At 54.1% G+C, this 24,396-nt stretch overlaps 6 protein-coding genes across 6 annotated transcripts, besides 5 other annotated features; 2 read left to right on the plus strand and 4 right to left on the minus strand.

Moving 5' to 3' along the window:
- Positions 1-13: 13 nt before the first annotated feature.
- CYME_CMO149C (20S core proteasome subunit beta 5) lies at positions 14-913 on the minus strand (the record flags this gene model as incomplete). The annotated part of the gene is made up of 1 exon (XM_005537495.1): positions 14-913. One exon carries the CDS (start codon positions 911-913, stop codon positions 14-16), a length of 900 nt encoding a protein of 299 aa, XP_005537552.1.
- A 2,047-nt stretch (positions 914-2,960) lies between these two features.
- Positions 2,961-3,803, plus strand: CYME_CMO150C (hypothetical protein, conserved; the record flags this gene model as incomplete). The annotated part of the gene is made up of 1 exon (XM_005537496.1): positions 2,961-3,803. The coding sequence occupies one exon, from the start codon at positions 2,961-2,963 to the stop codon at positions 3,801-3,803; it is 843 nt and encodes a 280-aa protein (XP_005537553.1).
- A 602-nt stretch (positions 3,804-4,405) lies between these two features.
- On the minus strand, positions 4,406-5,671 carry CYME_CMO151C (hypothetical protein; the record flags this gene model as incomplete). Its single annotated transcript, XM_005537497.1, has 1 exon — positions 4,406-5,671. One exon carries the CDS (start codon positions 5,669-5,671, stop codon positions 4,406-4,408), a length of 1,266 nt encoding a protein of 421 aa, XP_005537554.1.
- Positions 5,672-5,823: 152 nt separating this feature from the next.
- Positions 5,824-6,808: a sequence feature (possible transcribed region).
- A 542-nt stretch (positions 6,809-7,350) lies between these two features.
- Positions 7,351-8,859, minus strand: CYME_CMO152C (signal recognition particle recognition component SRP54; the record flags this gene model as incomplete). The annotated part of the gene is made up of 1 exon (XM_005537498.1): positions 7,351-8,859. The coding sequence occupies one exon, from the start codon at positions 8,857-8,859 to the stop codon at positions 7,351-7,353; it is 1,509 nt and encodes a 502-aa protein (XP_005537555.1).
- A 2,203-nt stretch (positions 8,860-11,062) lies between these two features.
- Positions 11,063-12,600: a sequence feature (possible transcribed region).
- Positions 12,049-13,475: a sequence feature (possible transcribed region).
- Positions 13,245-15,620, minus strand: CYME_CMO155C (probable protein phosphatase 2A regulatory subunit; the record flags this gene model as incomplete). Its single annotated transcript, XM_005537499.1, has 1 exon — positions 13,245-15,620. One exon carries the CDS (start codon positions 15,618-15,620, stop codon positions 13,245-13,247), a length of 2,376 nt encoding a protein of 791 aa, XP_005537556.1.
- A 134-nt stretch (positions 15,621-15,754) lies between these two features.
- Positions 15,755-19,096: a sequence feature (repetitive element).
- Positions 19,097-20,158: 1,062 nt separating this feature from the next.
- On the plus strand, positions 20,159-20,737 carry CYME_CMO157C (retroelement, dead; the record flags this gene model as incomplete). Its single annotated transcript, XM_005537500.1, has 1 exon — positions 20,159-20,737. The coding sequence occupies one exon, from the start codon at positions 20,159-20,161 to the stop codon at positions 20,735-20,737; it is 579 nt and encodes a 192-aa protein (XP_005537557.1).
- A 2,026-nt stretch (positions 20,738-22,763) lies between these two features.
- Positions 22,764-24,396: part of a sequence feature (repetitive element) that runs on past the window's edge.

Raw genomic sequence — 24,396 nt, forward strand, 5'->3', positions numbered from 1 at the left:
TCGCCCAACTGGCTCAGGACTCGATGATCATCGTATCCGTGGATGCGGCACCAGTATCCACCGTGGATGCCGTCGTTGGTGCCGTCTGTGCTCGGAAGCCCATGTACTCTGCGTACTTGGTTATGCCAGAATCATCATGGGACAAGTTGACCCAGCCATCGGCTTTGACATGATAAACGTTAATGTAGCCGCCGCTGTAAGCATCTCGGTGGGTTGCGTGGAAGATAGCGCGTCGGCCGAGCTCCGCAGCCTCAGCTGCATCCATGTCCCAGCGATAGAACTGGTCCAGAACTCCGTAAGCAAATGTTGAACCTGACCCGACTGAGAATCGTGTCCCCCGTAAACGAACACCATCGCTATCGACGTAGAAAAGCTGCGGGCCGGTTTTATCCCAGCCCGCAATCATCGTGCCCATGGACAATCCCATGCCCTTGTATTCGTAAACGATATTGGCAAGAAGCTTGGATGCAGCGGCGACTGAGATCCGTTCCCGGTGCTGCAACTCGTGTAGACGACATCGCATTCCGAGATAGCGCTCCCAGAATGAGCAGTCGGCCGCGCCGCCCGCCATGGTGCCCAACAGATATGGATTGATCTCGATGATTTTCTTCACGGTACCAGATCCAATGTATTGGCCCATAGACGCTCTCGAGTCGACGGCCACAATAATCCCATCGCGGAAGACAAACGCTAAAGTGGTTGTCCCGTGCAAAAACTTCACCAAGGAGCTGTTCTGTTCGTCCCGTAGAACGTCCCGCAACCTCGGTGCGATGCTTGCTCCGCGAGGAACTCGAACTCGCCCAAGACTCAGGTCCATGGGTGCAGCGGTGTTGTCACCGTCCGAGCTGGGGCATATGTCGCTCCCGCTGCACAACGAAAACGTCCGATCTAAAAACTCCAGCGGTGCGTACATGAGCGGAACAGGACGCTGAAACTTTGAGCTGTGAAGAGAACCGCGGTTTCCCTAACAAAGAACCGCCTGGTCGATGCAGAGCGCCGTTTGACCAGGAGTACACACAGCAAAGCCAGTCAGAGAAGGGCCTCCAGAAGCGTCCCCGTGCGACAGTAAGGCGTGCCTCAGCCCGAGAACGGACGTGCGAAGTAGCTGCAAGTCTCCCGTGCTCACTTAAAGGAAACCTTCGGTTTTGTGCGTGGCAAGTCAATGGCCAAGCTGCTGAAGAACGAAGCAATCCTAACGGTGCGAGAACGTTGAACTGAGCCAGCCGCTCACGTCCACGCGAGAAACGCCTCGAGCCCGCGCAATACGCCTGAAACGTCGTGCCCGGCTTGCGGTTCAGCGCAGAAGCGCTGTCCATATTGGACCATTTTTGTACATAACTGCGCTTCAGCGTCGCTACACCCTTACCTGGAACACGGAACCGCTCGATATGTTTCTGAATTTTGATGTATTCGAACTTTTTAGATGTGCAACATCGACATTCAAACTGCATCCGTGCGAGATTACGGATTCGTAGATACTTGTAAGGTGCTCGATCTTCTGCTGGGGTCGCTCTTTCGAATCGTCTCCGCGGGAATTCGTAATGTCTCTGAAATCAAGATGATTCGCAGAGTTATTGAACACGAGTTGGTAAAATAACTGATACAGGTATCCCATGCAAATGAACAAGTGCCATACCTTTTCCGTCCTTACTTGTACAACGCTCAAAACACGCATACACTCCGAGCTGTCTACATATCTGCATCAACGGAAATTTTGGACTCGACACTTTTCGCAGCTTGATTGACGAGGAATCATACTCCACTTTTTCGCATGAAGACTTTTCAAAAATTCATGCATAGAGTTCAATGAACTTGGCAAGTCGAGTATTCCATGCGGTCCAATAGACATATTCTGCTCTCCTAGTGGCTATCGAAGAGACGCCATTCCACGATAGCATCATGATCGGTCTCATCGGGCACCATCCTTGAGGCTCCCTGTCCTTTCTGTTTGTATGGGAAAGGATCTTGGACTCGGACCTCAGTCATTCCAGGCATCGCGTCCAATGGAGCATGTCTTGCCAGCTTGCATGAATCACGCGTACACAATTGCAAAGTTCTCGACATCGCCTTCCGCCTGGATGTTCCCTCCGGTACCTGTGCCACCACGGGCAGCTCCTCGTTCGACAAATCCTCTCTCTCGTACCGGACAGCGTACGCTCGCATATGCAGCAGACGTTGCACCCACTGGATGCCTTATCCAGAAGAGATCCGCTTTCCTAGGGTACCGCACTGAGCGCGAGAACGGGGCAGCGCCTCCCAGAGAGCCCCCTGGATCTGTCAAGCGTATGTAGCAAACGGTAGAGCAAGCGTACGCAAGCTACAAGGCGGCGTTCAGAGCATGAGCTGCGGCACGCATCCGGGAACACCCGGCGAGGTCCACGTTTCACTCCTGGAAAGCGCGCACGGCTGCCGCAGATGATGATCATCAAAATGGCAAGCGAAGTATCGTTCGCAACGACCGCCCGTGCATGGAACGCGCGACCAAAGTTCGCGAGCTGCTACATCAGAACTTTCATGCTGCTATCCACATGCTTCGGCTGCTGACAATAGAGCTGGAGGCGCTGCGCATACCACGCGAATGAAAGACGTAGCTGGTGGAGCAAGGAAAATCAAGCCGTCAGATACCTTGCCTCCATTGACTGTTGTTGACGACAATGGCAAGAAATCCTGACTTGAACGTGTACACTCGAGTCCGTATAGTGAAGCTCTTCCATTGTGGTCTGAAAATGACAAGTGCAAGGCAGAACTGTTCGTGTGCATCGGCAGTCGTGCGTTTACCCGCTGAGGCCGCCCGCGCCCAGCGTCCAGATCCGTCGAGCGATTCGTTTCCGTTCACAGCGTCTAGGGCTTGACCTTTAACGCTGTCTGTATATGTGTGTGTGTGTGTGTGTGGGTGCTCCTGCGTACGCTCGATAGTCGACTACACCCAAAGAAGAATTTGAAATAGCAATCAAACGCTCATGTTTGTCACATGTTTACTCGTGTCCGGTTCGAGGCGTAAAGGAACCGCTAACTGTGCATTGAACTTGCACAGAGCACAAACGGCAACCTGGGCAGCCTCGCGAAGCACGCAGCAGTTGCAAGTGCAAGGTTGGCGGAAACCCGTCAAACCAGGGGCATGCCAGGTCCTAAACGCCCAGTTAACTGTCTTTCGAAATCCGAAAAGCGGAGGGCCCGGCGCTCAAGCGAGCCGCGAGCCGCCGTCATTCGCACAGGTCTTGCGTGAAATGGCGCCCACTGGAAAACTCGACGACTTTGTCGTTTACGACTCAGACGGAAAACAACACCAGTTGCTCGATGTTGTCGGGAGTTACGGACCAGAAGATAAGGATATGAAAGCAACGTTAGTGATCTGGCCGCGGCACTTTGGCTGCGTGCTTTGTCGCCGCCTCGTGAAAGAGCTCGCCGCCCGTGAACAAGCCTTTCGACAAGAGCGCAAGTGGCGGCTCATGGTGATAGGTTGCGGCACTCCGGAGCAAGCTGCCAAGTTCCGTACGGATGCAACGCTTGGGCCCTTACCAGCGAGCATTCCGGTATACACAGATCCGTTGCGTCGTTCGTATCTCGCACTACGTTTCCGACGCGGTATTCTGTCAACGTTCAACTTGCCTGCACTACAGAACATCTTGGACAGTTTTCAGAAAGGCGAGCGTCAGCGCTGGGATATGATTCCTCCGGACGCGTTCCAACAGGGTGGTATTGCGCTCATTGAACGGGATACCGGGGCACTCTGGATGCTGTACCGTAGTCAGTACGCTGGCGATGCGCCCACTGCAGAGGACCTCCTGAATATAGAACTTTGATGCAAGCTGGGATATATTTTGCGCATATTCATGGAACCAAGGCTTGTCGCCTGTTCTGGCATGAAACTCTGGTGCATGATGCCGGCGCGCCAGAACGATTCACGTTTCGACGTATGACTTGGTACCGGCCCGGACTCCCTGGCGGGCGCTACTCTTTGGTCACATGGACAGCGTGCCGGGCGAACAGAGCCATAGCAGGAGCCGAGTGTCCCTATATGGCCGACGTGTCTGTGTTCAGATAAAACGAACCTGGGATTGTGTGACGCCCACGCAAGGTGCGAGGCACTGGCAGCGGCTGCTGCTTCGCCTTCAGGAAAGACGCCAGTCGAACAGAGCCTCGTGACCGGCGACGGCACGCGAACGTACGGTCGCAGGTTGCTGCAGCTCACACCCTCTGTTGACAGCGTTTGGCGGTCATGACGCGTGCCGTCGCAAAGCTTCAAATCGTTCGGGCAATTTTACCCAGCGAGCAGGACCCCACACAGGAGAAGCACCTGAGACATCGTTCACGTACGGAATTGCGATCTGTTACCCACCCACGTGAAACTGCACCAGACTGTGCACCCAGACGCTGTCCGCTGCGTACCGTCGACGGGACAGCTTCAGTGTGAGGCCATTTTACGAGCGACCAATTCACGTGTTGCTTGCACTTCAGCGGTTAGTTTCCTGGAGGTATCGTCGTTTTGCGTACGCGATATGGTCAAGCCATCTGCGAGCCGGCGACGTATTCGTACCAGCACCCGAACCAAGCCAGAAATTGCCATGACGAGTACGGCAACGATGAGCAAAGTACGCATCAGGCGGAGCAGCGCTCGCTGATGCCTCGCAGCGCCACGGCTGGTATGCCCAGCGACATGCTCACGCAAGCCGAGTTCCAAGGTGTAGAGCTTGCGCCACCATTTGCCCGTAACATAAAGATTTCGTGGTCGATTCGCATCCCAGGCAATCCCATTGAGCACTGCATCCGGATGTACGGGGTGCACCGGTGACGGGCCCTGCGCTGTTCGCTCCAGTGCCAGCACCGACAGGTTCAGTTCACCGACAAACAGCGCATGACGCTGACGCTCCAGACCCGCGCAAATATCCATAACAACGATGTTGCTTGAAAGCCAGATATTTGCCCATAATTCGGGGAAGCGTTCCGGCCGATTTGCAGCTGGTCTCATGACGACCTCCAGTTCGTTCAGAGACGAGACCTGCTCTCCCGAGCAGGGATGGTGTAACGCGGGAAAGCTCGTGAGCCATGCTAGTGTCCGGGGATGTCGCACTGTAATGATGCTCGATCCGTTGCTCATGAGGAAGCAAGCTGGCTCCTCATCTCGTCGAAGACAGTGCTCCGAGTCGGAGCAGGTCCATTGCCGCAACGCACCCGGGCAGGCTGCCAGGTGGTCCCAGTGGACTGCAGCGAGACCCCAGGCACCCGAGGGCCCGTACGGAATGTCCTGCCCAAAACGGTATCGGAGCTCCGTGCGATCGAAGGTTAGGGCACGTCCAGCGCTCAAGGTCAAGACGACGATAGCATCGTCGAAGGCGCGGTATGCAGCACCTTCGGCAAAGAGGCTAGCAGGTTCCACACGCGCTGTCTGTAGGACGCGACCTGTTGGTAGTTCAACGTGTTGCAGCCTCGAACGAAAACGAAGCCCGCTCGACTCGTATAATCGACTGCTATTGATGGGGTCAACGAAGAGACCCTGCGTAAACGTAGTCTCGTCGTGTGGGAGTGCGTTTAAGACGCGAAAGGGAATAGCGTGTTGAAGGTAGCAGACGCGCTGAGCGTCTGGCGCCCAGGCCCGGTGCAGCACCGCTCCAGAGACGACAGCTACGGCACTTGCGATGAACAGAAAGAGCGTGTGGAGTGGTCTGTGCATGCTCCTCTTTGAATGCAGCTGTGCTCTTTTACGGCAGACGAAGCCGTGTTGTTCATACTACCGAACAGTGGAATCACTTCATCGGATCCAGTCGATGGCAGAGCTTGTTTGCCGCATGAAGCATTTGCAAAGCGAAGGCAGTTGCGCTTCGCATGCGGGTGCACTTGTTTTTCCTGGAGCTGTAAACCCCTGCGGGCTCTCATCAACGTACGGTGACGAGGTTGCACACATCCGGGAGACATTTGGGCAAGCGCCTGTTCTCGAGAAGAGGTGCTGGTTCTGAGGTAGCGCTCACCTGGTGTTTGGTGTCGCTATTCCGCTTTCCGAGACGGTGCTGTTGTGGAGCATCGTGCGCAGGTCTCCAGGCTTCTGTTCGGTGCTTGGTTTGGTAAGCGTAGCGAGAACAGGCCTCGTGATGGCCCAGAAGCGCCACACGGTTGCACAGGACCGCGAAACGGCAAACGCTGGGCACGGTGAACCGCAGGATGAGGTTGCAGGTTCGACGTCTGATGCGTGCCAAGCTCTCTTCGACGCCTACATATCCTGTACACAGCGCTATTTGAGCAGAGGCGGCTTGATCAGAGACGAGTGTCGTCAGGAAGCGAGAGCCTATCGGGAGTGCATAGCGCACTATCTGGAACAGCAGCGAGCGACCTCGAGTGTCGGTAGAGTGCGGGCAGAACCGACGCGTTTCCAGGACTCGTGACGCGATACGACTCGAAAGCTACTGCGTAACAGGGCAAGTACAGAAACGAGAAGCTGTCACTGCATCCTGTGACGTGGCGCTGTTCAGGGAGCACTGCAATCAAGTCGCTTTACCGAAACTGCTGTATAGCGATGGGGGTTCTCTCGAGGCCGCTTCGCTGCATCGTTGAAGGAATAGAAGCCCCGAGGAAATCGCTTTGACAGAGAAGTCATGTGAAAACGATTGCACCAGTGAAAGCAACTGTTATTCCTGTGTTCTGATTACAACTGCTCAAAATGAAATGGAAGCGGAGTGCGGTGTCATATCATAAAAAATGTGATGCTGGCGCTAGTCGACATCCATCCAAGCAAGCGCCAACATTGGCCTTGGTTGGTCGTTCATGATACGCTGATACGTGTTCTTTGTTTTATTTCTTTTGAACAAGGTATCCGCTCTGCAGCGAGCTGCTGGGAAGCCGCTCGGGAAACGCTCATGACAGCCTAAAGTTCTGTGTTCGGATCAAGCGAAACCTCTAGTGCAATCATCTTCGCAATGAGACGCTTGTCGGCAGGGAGCAGATGTTTACAAAGCCTCCCGTTACAATCGTGCGTTTACGAGAAGCTGCAGCGATAGCCCTGGGGGCCTCCCAGCGTCAAGAGTCCGCGCAGCATCCTCGCACGACGGCCAAGCTGGCGGTATACTCAGGTCCGAGGTCAGCGATGCTTCCTGGGACGACATTCGCAGCCGCAGCGTCCCGTACACCGCAAAAAGGGTATGGTTGCGTCAGAGACCTGTTCGGGATAGATTCGCTCCCCGACATACGTTCAGCGGCAGTGCTTTCTTTTGCCGAAACGGCTATGCGATAAAGCAAGCCAGCGAGCGAAAAACCATGGATACCAGTCCAGTTCAGCGCGTTCCACTCGCGACGCTCGCACGACAAGTGCGGCAACTCGGACTGGTTTGGCACTGAGCACGATTCCAACTTTTCCGGTCGCTAGCGGCGAGGAATTGCCCCGCTTCGACCAGACATAAGCTGCTGCATGACGCGCTGGAGGCCACCCGGACCGCTTCCCAGTTGTTGGAGCATGCGTGGGTCCATCATTCTTTGCATCTGCTGCTCCATAGCGCCTATATTGGGTATGCTGTTTGGGCCGGTACCGTGGCCAACGCCGCCGTGCCCGGGCTGCATCAGGTGCTTCATATTCTTCCCGATACGACTCCATGCCTTGCTGATCAGTTTGTATTGTGTGAGAACCTCATCAACCTCCTGCACAGAACGACCACTACCACGAGCAATGCGACGTTTGCGTGAATCATCCCACCGCACTGAAGTACTTTCATCAAGCTCTTCCCGATTCATGGAATCGAGAATGACGAGCATATTCCGCACTCGAGTTTGAGCGTCCTTCTCGGAGCCTTTGGGCAGTATCTCCGCCATGCCCGGCATCATGGAGGCGACTTTGCTCAGCGGCCCAAGCCGCAGCACATTCGAGTACTGCATCTGCATATCGCGCAGCGTCAGGATGCCCTGTGAAATGCGATTCATTTGCTCCTCATCGGGATTCTCCAGATCTGCCTCCGCAATGGTCGACACGAGACCACGCACGTCTCCCATGCCTAAAAGGCGTCCGACAAAACTCTGTACCTGGAACTCTTCCAAGTCGTCTAGGTGTTCGCCAGTGCCCAGGAACACGATCGGTGAATGGGTAGCGGCCACTGCGCTGAGGGCACCACCGCCACGGGCGTGGCCGTCCATCTTGGTGAGGATGACGGAACCCACTCGAACGCGCTGTTGAAACGCTCGTGCCTGGTCGTAAGCTGCCTGACCGATGGAACCGTCCATCACGAATATCACGTGATCTGGAGTCAGCGCTCGGTCCAATTGCTCCATTTCAGCGAAGAGGGCTGCCTCCTGCTTGTGCCGTCCACTCGTATCGACCAGAATGACTTCGAAGCCCTCGCGACGGAATCTTTCGACGCCCTCGCTCGCAACCTTGACAGCGTCGGTCTCACCGTAGCGCCCATAAAAAGGAACACGTGCACGTGTTGCATTCTGTCGCAGTTGGTCGAAGGCTCCCGCTCGAAAGGTATCGGCACAAACGAGGCCGGTGCGGTATCCCTTGCGCTTGTAAAAATAGGCTACTTTGACACAGCTGGTAGTCTTGCCGTTTCCCTGGAGACCGACGAACATGATGACGTTTGATTGGCCGCGTTGTGGTCTATAGGGCGGTATGCCTGGGTCCAGCATACGACATAGCTCCTCGAAGACGGTTTTGTGGATGAGGCGGCGACGATTGGTGCCCGGCGGGAGCTCGGCTAGTCGAACGCGGTTCTTCACGCGCTGGCGCAGCTCCGAGACCTGTTTTACGTTGACATCAGCCTCGAGAAGGGCACGTGCTACCTCTTTTAGAGCTGCTTCCAAAGCTGTTTCATCTACGACGACTTGGTTGGTTAGCGACTGCAGCGCCTTGACGATTTTGGTTCCAAGTGTTTCGAGAACCATGAAGCTGTGCAGGTGGCGCCGAACCGCAACAGCCTCCAGCACTTACGGCCGTTTTTTGACCTTGGAAGGCGCACCCGCTCCAATAAAAAGTGCTGGAGGCAGCCGCTGTTCCTTGTGACAGGTGCGTGCGAAGCACCGCGTACCGCAAAAACGGAGCGTTCCCCGGTAAACGACTGACCAGGTTGAGGTTTCGGGTCTGGGTAGCTGCTGGGACGTAGCAGCGGGCCCCGGTGCGGCCTGCTGTTCAACTAGATGGGTGCGTTCATAGAATGAGCAAGTATATACTATGGTGTTCGGAAAGTATAGTTTAGTCGCAGGGGCGAACACGCCTCGCCGATCTGCGCGCCTTGCTGCCCCGCTGCGTTTGGCAGATGAGCATGGGATGCGACGCTGGTCACTCGGTTCCCGAATTTCGAGTTGTTCCACCAGCATGAGCACCGAGATGCAGACTCGATATTCATAGAGTGGCAATCAAGGCTCACGAGCGCCCGGGTAGCTTTCGAATTCGCGGTCGTCGTTTCGGAGTGGATTCTGGGAGACGTTGCAGTTGGAATGCCTCATGGGAGCGGCATCAAAAAATGATTCGCGACACCTTTGAACAAGGGTTCGTCCAGTAACCGACTTCGCCATCCCGTTTGTACGTATACCGCTCCATGATTCGCTTTTGCGTACGTATAGCATGCGCAAACCGCGCATTGTTCAAGTTGCAGGTCTTTTATTTCTAAGAAAACGCAAGGATGCAGCAATGCGCGCTGCTGCATTCACGAGGCGCGAAGCTCGTCGTCGTCCTTTGGCGACTTGTTCAGAAACGCATGCAGAAACTTCGTTGACCCGATCACGTTAAATACTCAATTCTATTCGAAAGAAAAACGCTACTCCTTTCTTTGACCATCGACGCGAATGCAATCGGCGTCAACATGTTCTCGCTCATGGGACATGCTCCCAGAGGTTCGCGTCTCTTCTGTTTGCGTGGAAGTGGGTCTTGGGGTCGGACCTGATTTGCTGCAGCAATCGCCTGCAGTGGGGAGTGCGTCACTGCTTTGTACGAAGCGGTTTCGTCCGATCGAAAAGATTTCGATTGTTCTCCAGCCTGGATTCTCCTTCCTGTTCTTGTTTCATCATGGATAACATCGCCGCTCGCGAATTCTCTATCGAATGTAAAAGCGTGCACTTGCATGTGAGCGAACAGAACACTCCCTGAGCGGATCGGCATGAAGAGGCCTCTGTTCGTGGTGTACGGCGTCAGGCGCGAAAACGGAGAAGAGCATCGGGACGACATTGTGTATCCGTCAAGGGCATGGACCGAGCAGTGCAGCAAGCATACGCGTGTGACGAGGCGGCGTTCAGAGGAGGAGATGTGGGAGACCTACGGGAACACCTGGCAACGGACAGGTGCCATTGCTGCGACGGACATGCCCTGATCATATGCGAAGGAGACGATACCGGTTGGTGAATCGTCGATCGATCGCAACTTTCTGCTGTGTATGAACTGGGTAGAAAACAGTGGGAAGCAGCGTCATCGCGACATGAACGATGCCATCAGCATCCTTCGACCTCGTTCATCGGACCCGAGCTGGCGCGATAGACCTCGGTATGTGAAGCCGGATACCAGAGCGATGAAGTGGAAACATTTGCGGAAGAATCCCGTAAAGGCTGACGTTGATCACAGTACGAAGAGACGCAAACTTGCGCGTGCACGCCAGAGTTCGCTACGTGGACTCCCGCCACCTTAGTCCAACACGGATATACTTGTTCACGTCGCACAGTCCTATTACCCAACTGTATCTGCTTTCATGGTCGAGACTACCGGTCGCATACGACGCATCAGAGACCGTATCCCGCAGAACTGAAGATAGCGCTTGTGAGCGCCCGGGAAGTGTTTGCGCGCTCGACATCGCAACGCCACCGCGCGTTGCTCTGCGGTGAATCACCGAGTGTTGCGCATGATTCGATGTATTGGGGGCAACATTGCTGACAACGTTCGCGTTAGCCTGTTGGTTTGTTGGGATACCTGCCCTCGACGCAACGAGCGCTTGCCGCAGAGCATTCAGTGTCTGCAAACCTCGCTCTATGGCACTGCTCTATGAAAAGTCCGCGACCTGGCGTTGGCTCGTGCAGCAGGCGCGACGCTCCACAGCAGGGTTGCTCCGAGTGAGCGGCGCCTTCATTGCGATAGGTATGGGCACTGGTGTTGCGATTTATGCTTTTAGTGAGTGGTTCTCCGGTGGTGCGGAAGTGCGCGCGGCAAACTACCGGGCAGCTATGCGTCACGACCCGGAGGCTAAGCGCTACGCCGACCACAGCCGGGACGCGCTGCGAGCACTTTTCGCCCAACGAGCGGACCAGCAGAATGTGGAGCCGGAGACGAGCTCTGAAAAGAGCTCCGTAGCGCTCCCGAAGATTCCCCGAGTGGCCTGGCACCCCAAGGCCGACCCCAAGCCGGACTCGTGTTCCTAGACGACCACGGTCGCTGGTCGCTTCCCCGGGTCGGTTGGGTCCCGGGTGTCGCTCCTCTTCTTGAGTCGTGTTGCACACTCGGGTGCACCTCGCTCGATGCCCTCATACCACTCCGCCAAAACAGGCAGCCAAGTCGGAGACGCCAACATAGAGGCCTCGACGCTGTCGCCTTGGAGACCAGGGGTGTCTGCTGTTGCGGTTGGCGCTGAAAGGTTACTCGAGCCCTGGATAGAGCCCTGAGACGCACCTGCTTGCTCGCGAGGTGCCTCTCGGGGTGCTGGCCCCTGCCTCTGAGCTGGCTGGTCGGAGCGAGTCCGCCGTCGCCAACGAAACCAGCCCCCTGAACCCGTGCGTGCGGCGGGTGCTGTGGACCCTGAACCTGTCGCCTTTAACTCACACAGTGCCTGTTCACTGCAAAGCATCTCCGCCAATTGCCAAGCTCGCGTTTGAACCAACTGCCTGCGCGCCTCTGCTAGCTGCGACTCGCGGTGCTTAAAGTCTGCGATCTGTAACCGCAGGCGCTCTTTATCGTCCTCTAGCTGCGTTTTACGCTCTAAACCCTGCAATGCCACTGCGAGCGCTAAACCAGCACACCCCATAGCGATCCAGTCCCAACGAGGAGCCATGTTAGTGGCTCAGCAGCGGCCTGCTATCGAAGACACCGACGAAGAACGAAAACGGGGAAGCAGCGCCGACTGCCAGCATATCTGCACGGCGACCAGAACGGTTCTCAGAGACCGGTTCGATATTGACCGGGCGCGCACACTCATACGCTTCCTCGCCTAATACCTTCAGGGGTTTATCTAAACATCACTGGTACAGTTGATCATACGACCAGGAGTGTGCGCTCGCCCGAGTCCAGGAACCTGAAAGCGGGACGGGAACAGAACGTCGCCTCGTGGACAGCGTGGCGCTCTCTGGTGGTGCACTGGACCCAAGCACGCTTGGGTGTTCTTGTGAATAGTTTCAACCGGGGAAGTAGTAACTATTCTGGAATAAGAATGGAAACCCGTTGGAAAAGCGTCTTGTACACGTTCACGACACCAGTGGGTAGCGAGAGGACCTTCCCGGAACTTCCTCGCAGCTACCTAGCAGGTAGGTCGTCTGCGGGCACCTGTTTAGAAGAACCAGCGCAGCGAAGCCTGCTGAACGCAAAGTTCGCAAACTTGACGAGTTCTACGCGATGAATTTACAGTGTGTTTGCAAGGCGGCACGTAAGCGCAACGTTCGAGCACTTGATGGCGAACGGGGGTCGCTTTGCCGCTGCACCGACGATAAGACACCGTTTGAGCTGGTGTCAATAACGACGACGGAGAAAAGCGCGTATATTCAAGGACGATTCTGCGAGGCGTGCACGTCGTCATGCATCCAATAGAAACAAGAGTTTATAGAGTGGAAAAAATGCTCGTTTTCTTGGTCCCTTGGACCCACGAACAGAAGCGCGTCGGTGGCTTTGGTAAACAATGTGCACGACATCGTCGTTCCCTGAACAGAATGCTTCGAAGCGTGCTTGCGTCATCACACAACGACTCTAGTCACGCCAACGAAGATGTCTGGAATCATCCTGCTCCTGTTTCTATGACGAGTGTTCCATTTCGATGCTACGCTGAGCAAACAGACACACAGACGCTTGCACCCAAGCATTCGTCTACTATGGTGCGCGGATCCTAGGGTCTCTGCTGCACCAGCGTAGCAGCTAAGCGTTTCGTGAATCGAGCCGAAAGCTGCCCGCACCTAGCACACAGGCCAATGCGGAGATGCAGCCAGGCTCCTGGGGACAGCACCACGGGTCCAAGGCACGCGACGACACCGCAGCGTGTTCCAGCGACCGAGAAGCTGCAGCAGTAGCGGGCATGGAGGTCAATGTGCTGCCATCCAGAAGCCAAGGTCTTTACACAGACAGCCCTGCTGTAGTATCGAGGGCGCACTCAAAATGGAGATTCTGCACCCGATAGGGACGAGACGGCGTACATGCCTTCCAAGTCGGAGGCGCTCCACGCATCCATGTTGGCTTCGTCGTCCTCCGCCGAGAGACGCAGATATTCGAGTGCTGCGAAGCGATCCCAGTCCGTTAGGTCGGGGACTGCCCGCTCCTGTCTCAAGAGTGATGGATCTCGACTTTCGATCGCGATGAACTTGTTCAAGTTGAACAGGATATTGAAGAAATGGCTCTGCATGCGACTGGATCGTAAAGCTGAACGCGTGATCACCGGTGGATCAAGATCCTTGCTGATCATGTCCAGCAACTGACAGAGAATATCCTCAAATGCAACTGGTTCGTGCCCCAGACACTCCATTCGATGCAGTTGTTCTGAATAGAGCCAATCAACATCGTACAGGGTGATCTTTCCATCGCCGTCCGCATCAATGCAGCGAAACCAATAATCCAAGGCCGTCTCTGAATTCTTGTCTTCCTCGCTGAGGATAAACCAGATGAAATCCGTATAGCTCATGTAGCCTGGGCGTGCGCAGTCGAGAGGCCTTCCTCGTCCACTAAAGATACAGTCAATGATCCGGTAGGTCAGGGCGTGCCCGTTGTAGCGCAGCAGATCCTCGCGGTCGATCATGAGATCATGATCTGTGTCCAATTCCCAGAATCGACAGTAAATCACGTAGAAATGCTCGTAGCTGAAACAACTACGCTCCTGGTTGATGTCCTCTTGTTCGTCGACGCTTCGAAAAATGTCCAAGAGACGATGTCGGCGGATATCCGACAGATACGCCTGCCCATTCGGCCGGTTCAGATAGTAGAATATCCGTTCGATGACTGTCTCAGCGTAGCGATGCTGGAACTCTGGGGTGGACTGCAGAAACTGTAAGCCGGGATGCGTCGCCAGCAGCGCATCAATGAAGGGTCGAAAGTCGGAACCAACAAGGTATCGGCGCTCATGTGCTTGTCGGTCGGCTCGATCCCGTTGCCCGTCGAGATTCCGCCGATTCGATGTCCATGAAGCTGCTGCAGACCTGGGCGAGATGCTGCTTCTTGGTGAGGATACGCTGTGAGCGTCGCTCTCCGTACGCTCCTCGTTCGGAACCGATGCGTGATAGTCACGGGAGCGTTGGAGTGCGTGGAAGAGGCGAGCGTGTCGATCGTAGCCGGCACAGTCCTCAACATACCATTGCAAGAATATGGACTGATGGATACGCTCACCCGTTGCCCCCGGGATGCTGATCTCCTTTGCGCCCTTCTTGTTCGTACCTTCTACCTCCGAAGCTACGTTGGACGTTTCGAAGTGCTGTTGGCGTTGGAGCAAGCGCTCGAAAATGACCAGCGAGACAAAGCTCGGCAACCCGACAATGTCCATAATGAGTTCAACGACCTCGCGCTGGCTCAGTGCTCCGTCTTGGCAATCAAAAGCGGCCTGTATGGCCTGTTGTTCTTCTGCAGCCCGGATGACGTGTTCGTGCGCGCGCCCATCTGGATAGTAGAAGCGCGGGATCGTCTCCGCCTTTGCGAATGCGCACTCTGATGGTACAAAGAGCGCATTCACCGCTGAACGCTTGTTCAGACCTCCTGAATGGAGCGCATTTCGCTGGTGTGCTGTCTCCTCACATGCAGGTAATGGTGGCGAGAACGATGCTCCATTCTCAGTCGAAGAGCCATCGTGGCCTACTCCCGAGTCCATATATGATGCGATCTCATGGCAACGCTCCTCGGTATCGGATTGACCATGTGCCATCGCCGCATCGCTATCCTCAACTTCGGACCAGATCCTAAAAACCTCATACTTTCTGATGAAATGTGATACTGGCGACTGTGGGCTCGACGTCAAAGAAGCTTCCTCTGTGGAGCTACTCCGTGAACGGCCTTGCCTTGCAACGCGTGCTTCGCCACCAGCGGGCGAGCCCGGAGTTTGGCTCAAGATGCGATAGAAGGCGCTGCGCGCCGCTCCGGCCGGGGAGTTTGGCGTAATGGTATCGGCATTCGTCGGACGCTTTGCGGTTGCCCCGTGCGATGCAGCATTACACGAAGCTGTCGGGCTCGAAAGTCGTTCCTGGCGGAGCATGGTAGGCTTCGGTGAACCAGCAGTCACAAGATCTTCGTCGGTCACCCTTCCCGTGACGTCCAGTTTCCCCAGGACCTGCTCCAACCAAGCGAGCGTTTCCGGGAGAAACAACCAACGCATAAAGAGGTACTCTAAGTGCCGTTTCGGCTCTAGCGCAATATCCGTGGCCGATAGCGTCACCAGCAGTTTTGGTGCGTCCATGGTGCCGGAAATCGCGTGCACACCGGACTCGTCGCCCCCGGTAACAAACACAGCTGTAACCTCTATACCAGACTCTATGGTCTGCTCAGAGGACATTATTGAAGCGTTCCTACGTAGATCACTCGAGCTGCTGCAGCTCAGCGGAGTCAGGCCGGGGAGATGTGTGCCAAGCCTCACCCGCTTGCGTCTCAAGACACGAGGCGAGACTGGAACGCACCTTTCAACTTTACAACCATCGCCAGAAGCCGTTCGAAAGTCGAACGACGTCGGGCGTGTACAGTAGTGGCGGCGAACGCGCCCTAGACAAATCGTCTCCAATTGCTGTGTAGACGCCTTCCCGTCTTTTTGGAGCGGCCGCCAACTACTGCTTCCAACTTTTTCTCATATAGTTCGACCTTGAGAGGTTGTCCAACAAAGTTCACTCTTGTCAACGCTGGAGGTCTCGTCTCCAGCGCCGCACATCTCCTTATATTGATGGCGGCGTTAAAGTCTCGGTTCACAAACTCCATACGTTTCGTGCCATCACTGGTTGTACTTACTGATGCAAGCAATCCTCGAACTTTCGCTCTCCTTTCCATTTGCCCTTCCGGCAGCGCTCCGTACTTTTTCGTATCCTTAGGGCTCCGCTGGCACTTTTCCATCTCCACCCTCTGGAGTGTACACCCCAGTTCATGGTGTGTATACGATGTTCGAAACTCATCTACAGGTATTGTTTCAAAACGCCGTGCGCGCTCCCTCTACGTTCTCGTCGTTGGAGCTGGCGTCGTCCTTTTTGGGTCTTCCATCGGCCTGCTCCGTACGCTACTATGAGCCTCTGACTTTTATCCTCCTTCAAGTCACTCAACTGATTGAGAAAGTTCGCGAACGCACGCTGCATCCCACCGTAGAGATTCATTCGCAAACGAGCCCACCGGGGCTTGGTATACTCCTCCCACAGCGCATCCCAATGGGCAACACGAACTTCCATGAATTTCCGAAAAGCATCAAGGTCCGCTCCTCGGCTCGTCACCTCGCTCATAGCTTCCAGGTGATCCTTCATTCCTGAATTCCATGTAACGATTTTCTTCCTCGCATTCACTATACCGGATTCTCGATAGTATCTCGCTCTCGAGAACCTCAACAGACGCATGTCTTTCTGACGAAAGTTGCCGTCAGCACCATCTTCCGCACGCTTGGGAGCAGCGATGGTGATGATATTCGTGTTTCCGGGGTCCGCGCCAAGGACAAAGTCGTTATCCTGCACTTTCTGCATCGCAGGATCCGCCTCCTACTTTTCTTCATGCTTTGCCGCGTCAGCGACAAAGTCGTTATCCTGTACCTCCAGCGTCTCAGGATCCGCCTCCTTCCCATCTTCATCCTTCGTCACGTCAACGTTAAAGTCGTTATCCTGCACTTTCTGCATCGTAGGACCCGCCTTCTTCTCATCTTCATGCTTCGTCACGTCAACGACAAGGTCGTTATGCTCCACCTCCTGCGTCGCAGGACCCGCCTCCTTCTTTGCTTCATCCTTCGTCACGGGCGCAGCCGAGGGCGGAACTGGCCGATCTTTCCTCAATGCCGATAGTGTACACAGATGGCTACTCCATCGGTTTCGATCAACCCAGTGAGTACCTTTTGTTTGCTGACTTTGAGAAGTTTGAAATTGAAGATATTCTTCCGGTACGCCTCCTGGTTTTCACCGGAGAACTCCTCCCTGCGAACATTGAACTCCAGACTGATCTCCTTCATAATGCCGTGAAGGATTCTGGAGTGGATGGACACAAAATCTGACCTTATGTTGCACATTGGAACCACGTTGAAGCGCTTCCCCATTAGGAACGCCTTCCGTCTCTCCCGCTCTTCATTTCTTTCCTCACTCAGCTTCATCTCCGCTTTGCGTTCGAGCTCTCGGTCCAGAAACACGAAATATCGCAGGATGAGGCGATAATATCTTTCCTTATCTTTTTTCAACGCTGATATCTTTTCTGCTGGATTCGCCAGCCCCAAGACTGCACAGTGCTCTTGTATAGCCGTACGGATTACAGAATCCTCATTCGTGCTCTCGTTTGACGCCTTCTTGTCAACGAATTCGATCTCATCTTCATGCTAGCGATCTTTCGTGATGGCATCGATAATCGCCCATATTCCATTGCGAGATAGGCCCGGGTAGCGTGCAAACACGGCGCGTATCATGAAACGTTCGAGGTTCATAGTCAAATGCTTCTTCAGGTTCGTGAGCTACTTCATCGCCCCATAGTCGTAAATATTCGAGTCACCCTTGTATCGAGTACCATTGAATCTGTAAAAGGGATGTTTTTCGTGGAGGGTATGCACTAGCACATTTTCCTTCCGCGCTTTCTCTTTACGAAGCATCAGGTGTTGAATAAACGTCTTATCGATGGACTCGTCCGGAATCTCGACCGTTTCGATCTGCGTCACGTCGCGATACATCTCTCTCGCCAAATGCATCAGTCCTGACGAAGCCTTGACAAGACTCTTGGAGTACGAGTCGACACGGTTTTCGATTGCGTCTCGCAACTTTTCCCTGTACGGATCCTTGATATGTCCAAGAAGAATGGTTGTCGCCACCTTCTCGACGTACAGCCGTCTTTCTTGCCGCCTTCGACGTAGGGCCTCTCCCTTTAGGTCCTTCTTCGCTTCCTTGTCTTCTGGACTCGGCACAGTTTTCGTTTTTTTCTGGTAGTCGGCGACACTGAGCCTCCAGGATCGTCGGCTTGCTGTTTCATAGCTTTTTTGTTTCTTTGAAAAACAACGCTCTTTGAAGGCTTCTGTTACATACAGCGACAAAACGCTTGACTAGACTTGTTTGAGGTTTGAACCACAAATGAATTAGAAAACTACACTTTGCTACGACCTGAACGGATATCCAATGTTTTACAGCTGAACAACACGTTACTGATGCCCACGACAGGGACCTTTACCACAATGAACGGAGGGGCGGAGGCAGTAGCAGCAGAAAATATTGACGATAATTCTGAGTAGTTATCCGCTGCTCCCGAAACAACGCTGCAGCTTCGGGCGCAAAATCTGGGTCCATCCTCGAGCTCGGGCTCAGTTTTACCTCCTTCTTCGGTTTCTACCTCAACTCTGGAAACAATCTCGGCGGATATTTTGGAAGACGGCTGGCGGTATGTTCGCGTTCGAAGCTGGAACGAACGACTTGCCCGCCTATGTGTTTGGGGAGCGGATACAAAGCCGCTGAAAGGTTGGTTCGTAGAGTATCCCCAGTGGTTGAGGGGAGCTTCATGTGTCCGGCAAGATAAAGGTCGCATTCGAGTCGACCTTGACTAATGTACATCTGATTCTACGCTAGTGCGGCGCCAAGCACTCAATGAACGACTGGAATGCGGGAGGCGCTGGTGGCATGTACGCTCACACACCCCGTGGAGGGTGCATCTAAATTGACGACGTATCTCTGGAGTACCGCAGCGCTATTCCTATTCCGTTACGCGCTACAAATCGGTAGGTATTGCATCATGGAATATTTGTGGTGTAGCCTCGAAACTAGAATAAGAGATATCGAATTACTAGTAGAGTAAAGAGGATCAGATACAACTGAAGGACTCTACAAAAGGAAAAGCGATCCAACGAGATACGGAGAAGGAGACACAGGAACCTCATGATCCACCTAGATGCAAAATAACCAGAGAAAGCAGCTCAGGAAAGAGCCCGAAGAAGAAGAAGACCAACAAGAAAAGACAGAAGAATAGAGAGAAGAACTCCCAAGCGAGCCCATCATGAGTGATCCCCCGAAAGAGCACCCCAGCAGGAACTCAAGAAAGCCGTCGCCAAACCGAGTCACCTACTCACAGCGCTGAAGATCCGAAAAGCCGTGCGTACAAATCTTTAGACCAATTGGCACGCGAGTTTGTAGATGGGAATCAGAAGACTGCCAGAGAACTGGGACGGCTGGCACCAGAACGCAACAGTTGGAAACCGCAGTACCTGAAACGACGTATCAAAACTCGGATTGATGAATGCCACCGACTCAATAAGATCCTCAACCGCACCGCCATACGCGCCAACGCCGGAGACAAGGAAGCGAAGGCAGCGCTACCGGCGCTACAGGCGCAACATGAGGAAGCTATCAAAAGAAAGAAGAAACTTTCCAGAGAAGACAAACGAGAGGATCGAAACCGCAAAATCGCCTCTCTGATGGAATCTACGCTAGAGAGCACCAACGAAGATGAGACCTGGCGCTATATTCGATCGAGACTCGACCCACCGAAAAGTGCTTGGGGCTCACACCAACTGTTAAAAAGAAGAGCTGAGGACGGAGAGTGCCTCAGTGAATGAGGCCTGGATAGACCACGGGAGAGAGCTGCATGAAGACGCAACTGGGAACTGCCAAGACCGAATCTATTGGCATCAGTATGCTGCAGAACTACCGCGCCTCAACCCGGTACCGGAATGGAACGACCCAATCTTCTGGCCTGAATCTGTTCGGACCCTGCTATGCTCAAGCAACCGCAAAACACCTGGCATCGACGGTATCGCGACGGAGTGGATGAAACTGGCGACCCCAAAAGACGGGACAACAGGGACACCATCGATACCAGATGAACCTGACACAATCTTAGGCAAACGCCCTCTGGAGCTCATCCAACGCATGTTTGAAGAAGCATACATCCCTGATGTATGTAGGAGTGTTGAGGTCGTATCGATCCTCAAAAAGGACTCCCACATACACAGACATGAACAACTACCGGACTATTCGCCTCATCCCGTCAATCATGAAGCTACTTTGCGCCATGCTCACGAACCGGATCCAGAGGGGCCTCGAGGAGCGCAAGTTCTTCGCTTCAGAACAGGCTGGATTCCGGAGTCGCGAGGAGTGCATGAGCCATGTCCTGACCCTCATCGGAGTGGCGCAACGTCGCTCCATTAGCGACCAACAACCAGCTTACGTATGCTTCATCGACTTTCAAAAGGCCTTTGACACGGTCCCGCACGAGGCTCCATTTCTCAAGATGGAACGCGCCGGAGTCTCCGAAAAGTGCTTGGCGTTCTTCAGTGCGCTCTATGCAGACTCGTGGATGCGCATCCGACTGGGCGACAGCTCAAGAACCCCTTCCAGAAGAATCCGCCGTGGACTGCGACAGGGCGACCGCGCATCCCCGCTCCTTTTCAACATCTTCATCAACGATCTGCTGAACAACGGCAGACAATTCGTGGCTGAGGCGCCGTGGATAGACTGTGGAGATGTCCGGTGAGGAGCCCTCAGATAGGAACCGCCTCGCAGGCCTTCTATTCGCGGACGATGTCGTGCTGTTGGCACCCACCCCGGAAACGCTTGCGGCTAGCATGGAACAAGTCAGCGCCTGGACCGATCGCTGGGAGATGAGCATAGGAGCATCGAAGTGCGGCGTCATGGTCATCCATGGAGACTCGCAGAGCATTCGCAATCGCTCGTGGCGGTTGCAGAATCAGGAAATTCCGGTCGTGGAAAAATATCGCTACCTGGGGGTCGGTCTCATGCTGACGCTCGACGAAAAGGCACACATCGACGAGATGATCGCCAAGATGCATAGAGGTACAGCGATCGCACGCCCATTCCTATCCGATCCCTCTATCTGCATAGCAATCCGTACGAGGGCACTAAGGATGTGTATCATCCAGCCTGCGACCTGGGGTGCTGAATTGTGCGGCATAAAGCACAAAAATGCCTCGCGTCTGCAGACAGCCGCCAACAGGGCAATGCGACTCGTTCGTGTTGGATGCTCAGTGCAGAGCAGAGCAACCAACCCGTTGACACTCGGACCTGAACTCCAAACACCATCGACAGAGGCGATAGCAGCAGGCTTCCAGGCACGTGTGTGGGCCAAAGGGCCCATCATGCGCACCTGGTTCAGTCGGAGTTTCATGCAGACCCCAACGCACTCCAAGAAATCTTGGATGGAATCGACGCAGATTTGGTTGGAGCGCCACTTAGGCGAAAACACGCTCCCCAATCATTCCCCAGGAATATAGAAGGCTCCCGCCGCCTCTAGCGAACGGTCCGAACAACCATATGGGAATTTAGACAAGGTACCAGTCGCGCAAGTAACGCCGGCTTGACCCTATCCGGAACTACACCCTAGCATACACATGCAAGTACTGGTAGGGGGTGCTGGAATTCCCGGGACTTGCTCGAGGTACCCAGTGGCTCGCCAAAATCCGCGTTGGTGGCTTCCGGCTGGCAGCACCGGCTCTAAGCCGGAAAGGAGCACTGGAATCGCACTGGGAATCACACTGTCCCTGCTGTGGAGACGAGAGCCCCCGAGAAGCTGACGCATTTACTGTTACAGTGCCCGCGCTAGAATCAGGAGCGCAGCGAGCTCCTTGAAGGACAGCAGCAGCTGGGCATCAGCGTGATAGTGGAAGGCCGGACACTCATTCTGAGTGTAGCACTGGCAACTGATGGTCCGCTAACCGAGCCGCAGCGCTCGTTAGTGGCGAACAAACTCACATTCTACCTTCTAAGCGGCAGGTCCAACGAATCGGATGAGCACACGGGTTTAGTGCTCTTTGTGCCTGCCTACTGGCGGGTGTCAAGCACAAACCCGCATTGCCGACCGACAACACATTCAATGCATGATCACGAAGGAGAGAGGCGGCTCCCAGGATTCATCCTAACAGCCAAGTTTCTCCAGCGTGTCGTGCAGCGAAGGTAAGACTGCATTTGCAGACTCGCTGAGCATATATCGACGAAGAGACCCGATTCTACGTCGGGTGAACCACGCCTCGAGCCGACGCCCTCTGTGGTATAGCAACGCCGTTCTGTCTCTATGAGCTATCTGCTCCAGCATTTAAGGTGCAAAGGCGAATACGGAGCGGCAGCTACTAGGCACACACGATAGGACGTATGAAACGACCAGAATATCTGAGATGAAGCATAGGTAATCTAACTTGGAGGCAGGTGCTTCATCATGGACGCTTTCCCGAAAGCCATTATCCATTCCAAATTCTGGGATCCATGGTCAATGGAAACGTCTTGTCAATAACAAAAAAACAAATTGCGCTCGGTGGGCGCACCTCGGAGATCGGGAAGTCAACTGACACGACGCGCATGCCGCCGTAGAAGGGTAACGCGATTGGGATCAGTAACGTGTTGTTCAGCTGTAAAACATTGGATATCCGTTCAGGTCGTAGCAAAGTGTAGTTTTCTAATTCATTTGTGGTTCAAACCTCAAACAAGTCTAGTCAAGCGTTTTGTCGCTGTATGTAACAGAAGCCTTCAAAGAGCGTTGTTTTTCAAAGAAACAAAAAAGCTATGAAACAGCAAGCCGACGATCCTGGAGGCTCAGTGTCGCCGACTACCAGAAAAAAACGAAAACTGTGCCGGGTCCAGAAGACAAGGAATCGAAGAAGGACCTAAAGGGAGAGGCCCTACGTCGAAGGCGGCAAGAAAGACGGCTGTACGACGAGAAGGTGGCGACAACCATTCTTCTTGGACATATCAAGGATCCGTACAGGGAAAAGTTGCGAGACGCAATCGAAAACCGTGTCGACTCGTACTCCAAGAGTCTTGTCAAGGCTTCGTCAGGACTGATGCATTTGGCGAGAGAGATGTATCGCGACGTGACGCAGATCGAAACGGTCGAGATTCCGGACGAGTCCATCGATAAGACGTTTATTCAACACCTGATGCTTCGTAAAGAGAAAGCGCGGAAGGAAAATGTGCTAGTGCATACCCTCCACGAAAAACATCCCTTTTACAGATTCAATGGTACTCGATACAAGGGTGACTCGAATATTTACGACTATGGGGCGATGAAGTAGCTCACGAACCTGAAGAACCATTTGACTATGAACCTCGAACGTTTCATGATACGCGCCGTGTTTGCACGCTACCCGGGCCTATCTCGCAATGGAATATGGGCGATTATCGATGCCATCACGAAAGATCGCTAGCATGAAGATGAGATCGAATTCGTTGACAAGAAGGCGTCAAACGAGAGCACGAATGAGGATTCTGTAATCCGTACGGCTATACAAGAGCACTGTGCAGTCTTGGGGCTGGCGAATCCAGCAGAAAAGATATCAGCGTTGGAAAAAGATAAGGAAAGATATTATCGCCTCATCCTGCGATATTTCGTGTTTCTGGACCGAGAGCTCGAACGGAAAGCGGAGATGAAGCTGAGTGAGGAAAGAAATGAAGAGCGGGAGAGACGGAAGGCGTTCCCAATGGGGAAGCGCTTCAACGTGGCTCCAATGTGCAACATAAGGTCAGATTTTGTGTCCATCCACTCCAGAATCCTTCACGGCATTATGAAGGAGATCAGTCTGGAGTTCAATGTTCGCAGGGAGGAGTTCTCCGGTGAAAACCAGGAGGCGTACCGGAAGAATATCTTCAATTTCAAACTTCTCAAAGTCAGCAAACAAAAGGTATTCACTGGGTTGATCGAAATCGATGGAGTAGCCATCTGTGTACACTATCGGCATTGAGGAAAGATCGGCCAGTTCCGCCCTCGGCTGCGCCCGTGACGAAGGATGAAGCAAAGAAGGAGGCGGGTCCTGCGACGCAGGAGGTGGAGCATAACGACCTTGTCGTTGACGCGGACCCCGGAAACACGAATATCATCACCATCGCTGCTCCCAAGCGTGCGGAAGATGGTGCTGACGGCAACTTTCGTCAGAAAGACATGTGTCTGTTGAGGTTCTCGAGAGCGAGGTACTGCCGAGAATCCGGTATAGTAAATGCGAGGAAGAAAATCGTTACATGGAATTCAGGAATGAAGGATCACCTGGAAGCTATGAGCGAGGTGACGAGCCGAGGAGCGGACCTTGATGCTTTTCGGAAATTCATGGAAGTTCGTGTTGCCCATTGGGATGCGCTGTGGGAGGAGTATACCAAGCCCCGGTGGGCTCGTTTGCGAATGAATCTCTACGG

The sequence above is a fragment of the Cyanidioschyzon merolae genome, chromosome 15 (assembly GCF_000091205.1).
Source record: "Cyanidioschyzon merolae strain 10D DNA, chromosome 15, complete genome".
In the NCBI taxonomy this organism is placed as follows: domain Eukaryota; phylum Rhodophyta; class Bangiophyceae; order Cyanidiales; family Cyanidiaceae; genus Cyanidioschyzon; species Cyanidioschyzon merolae.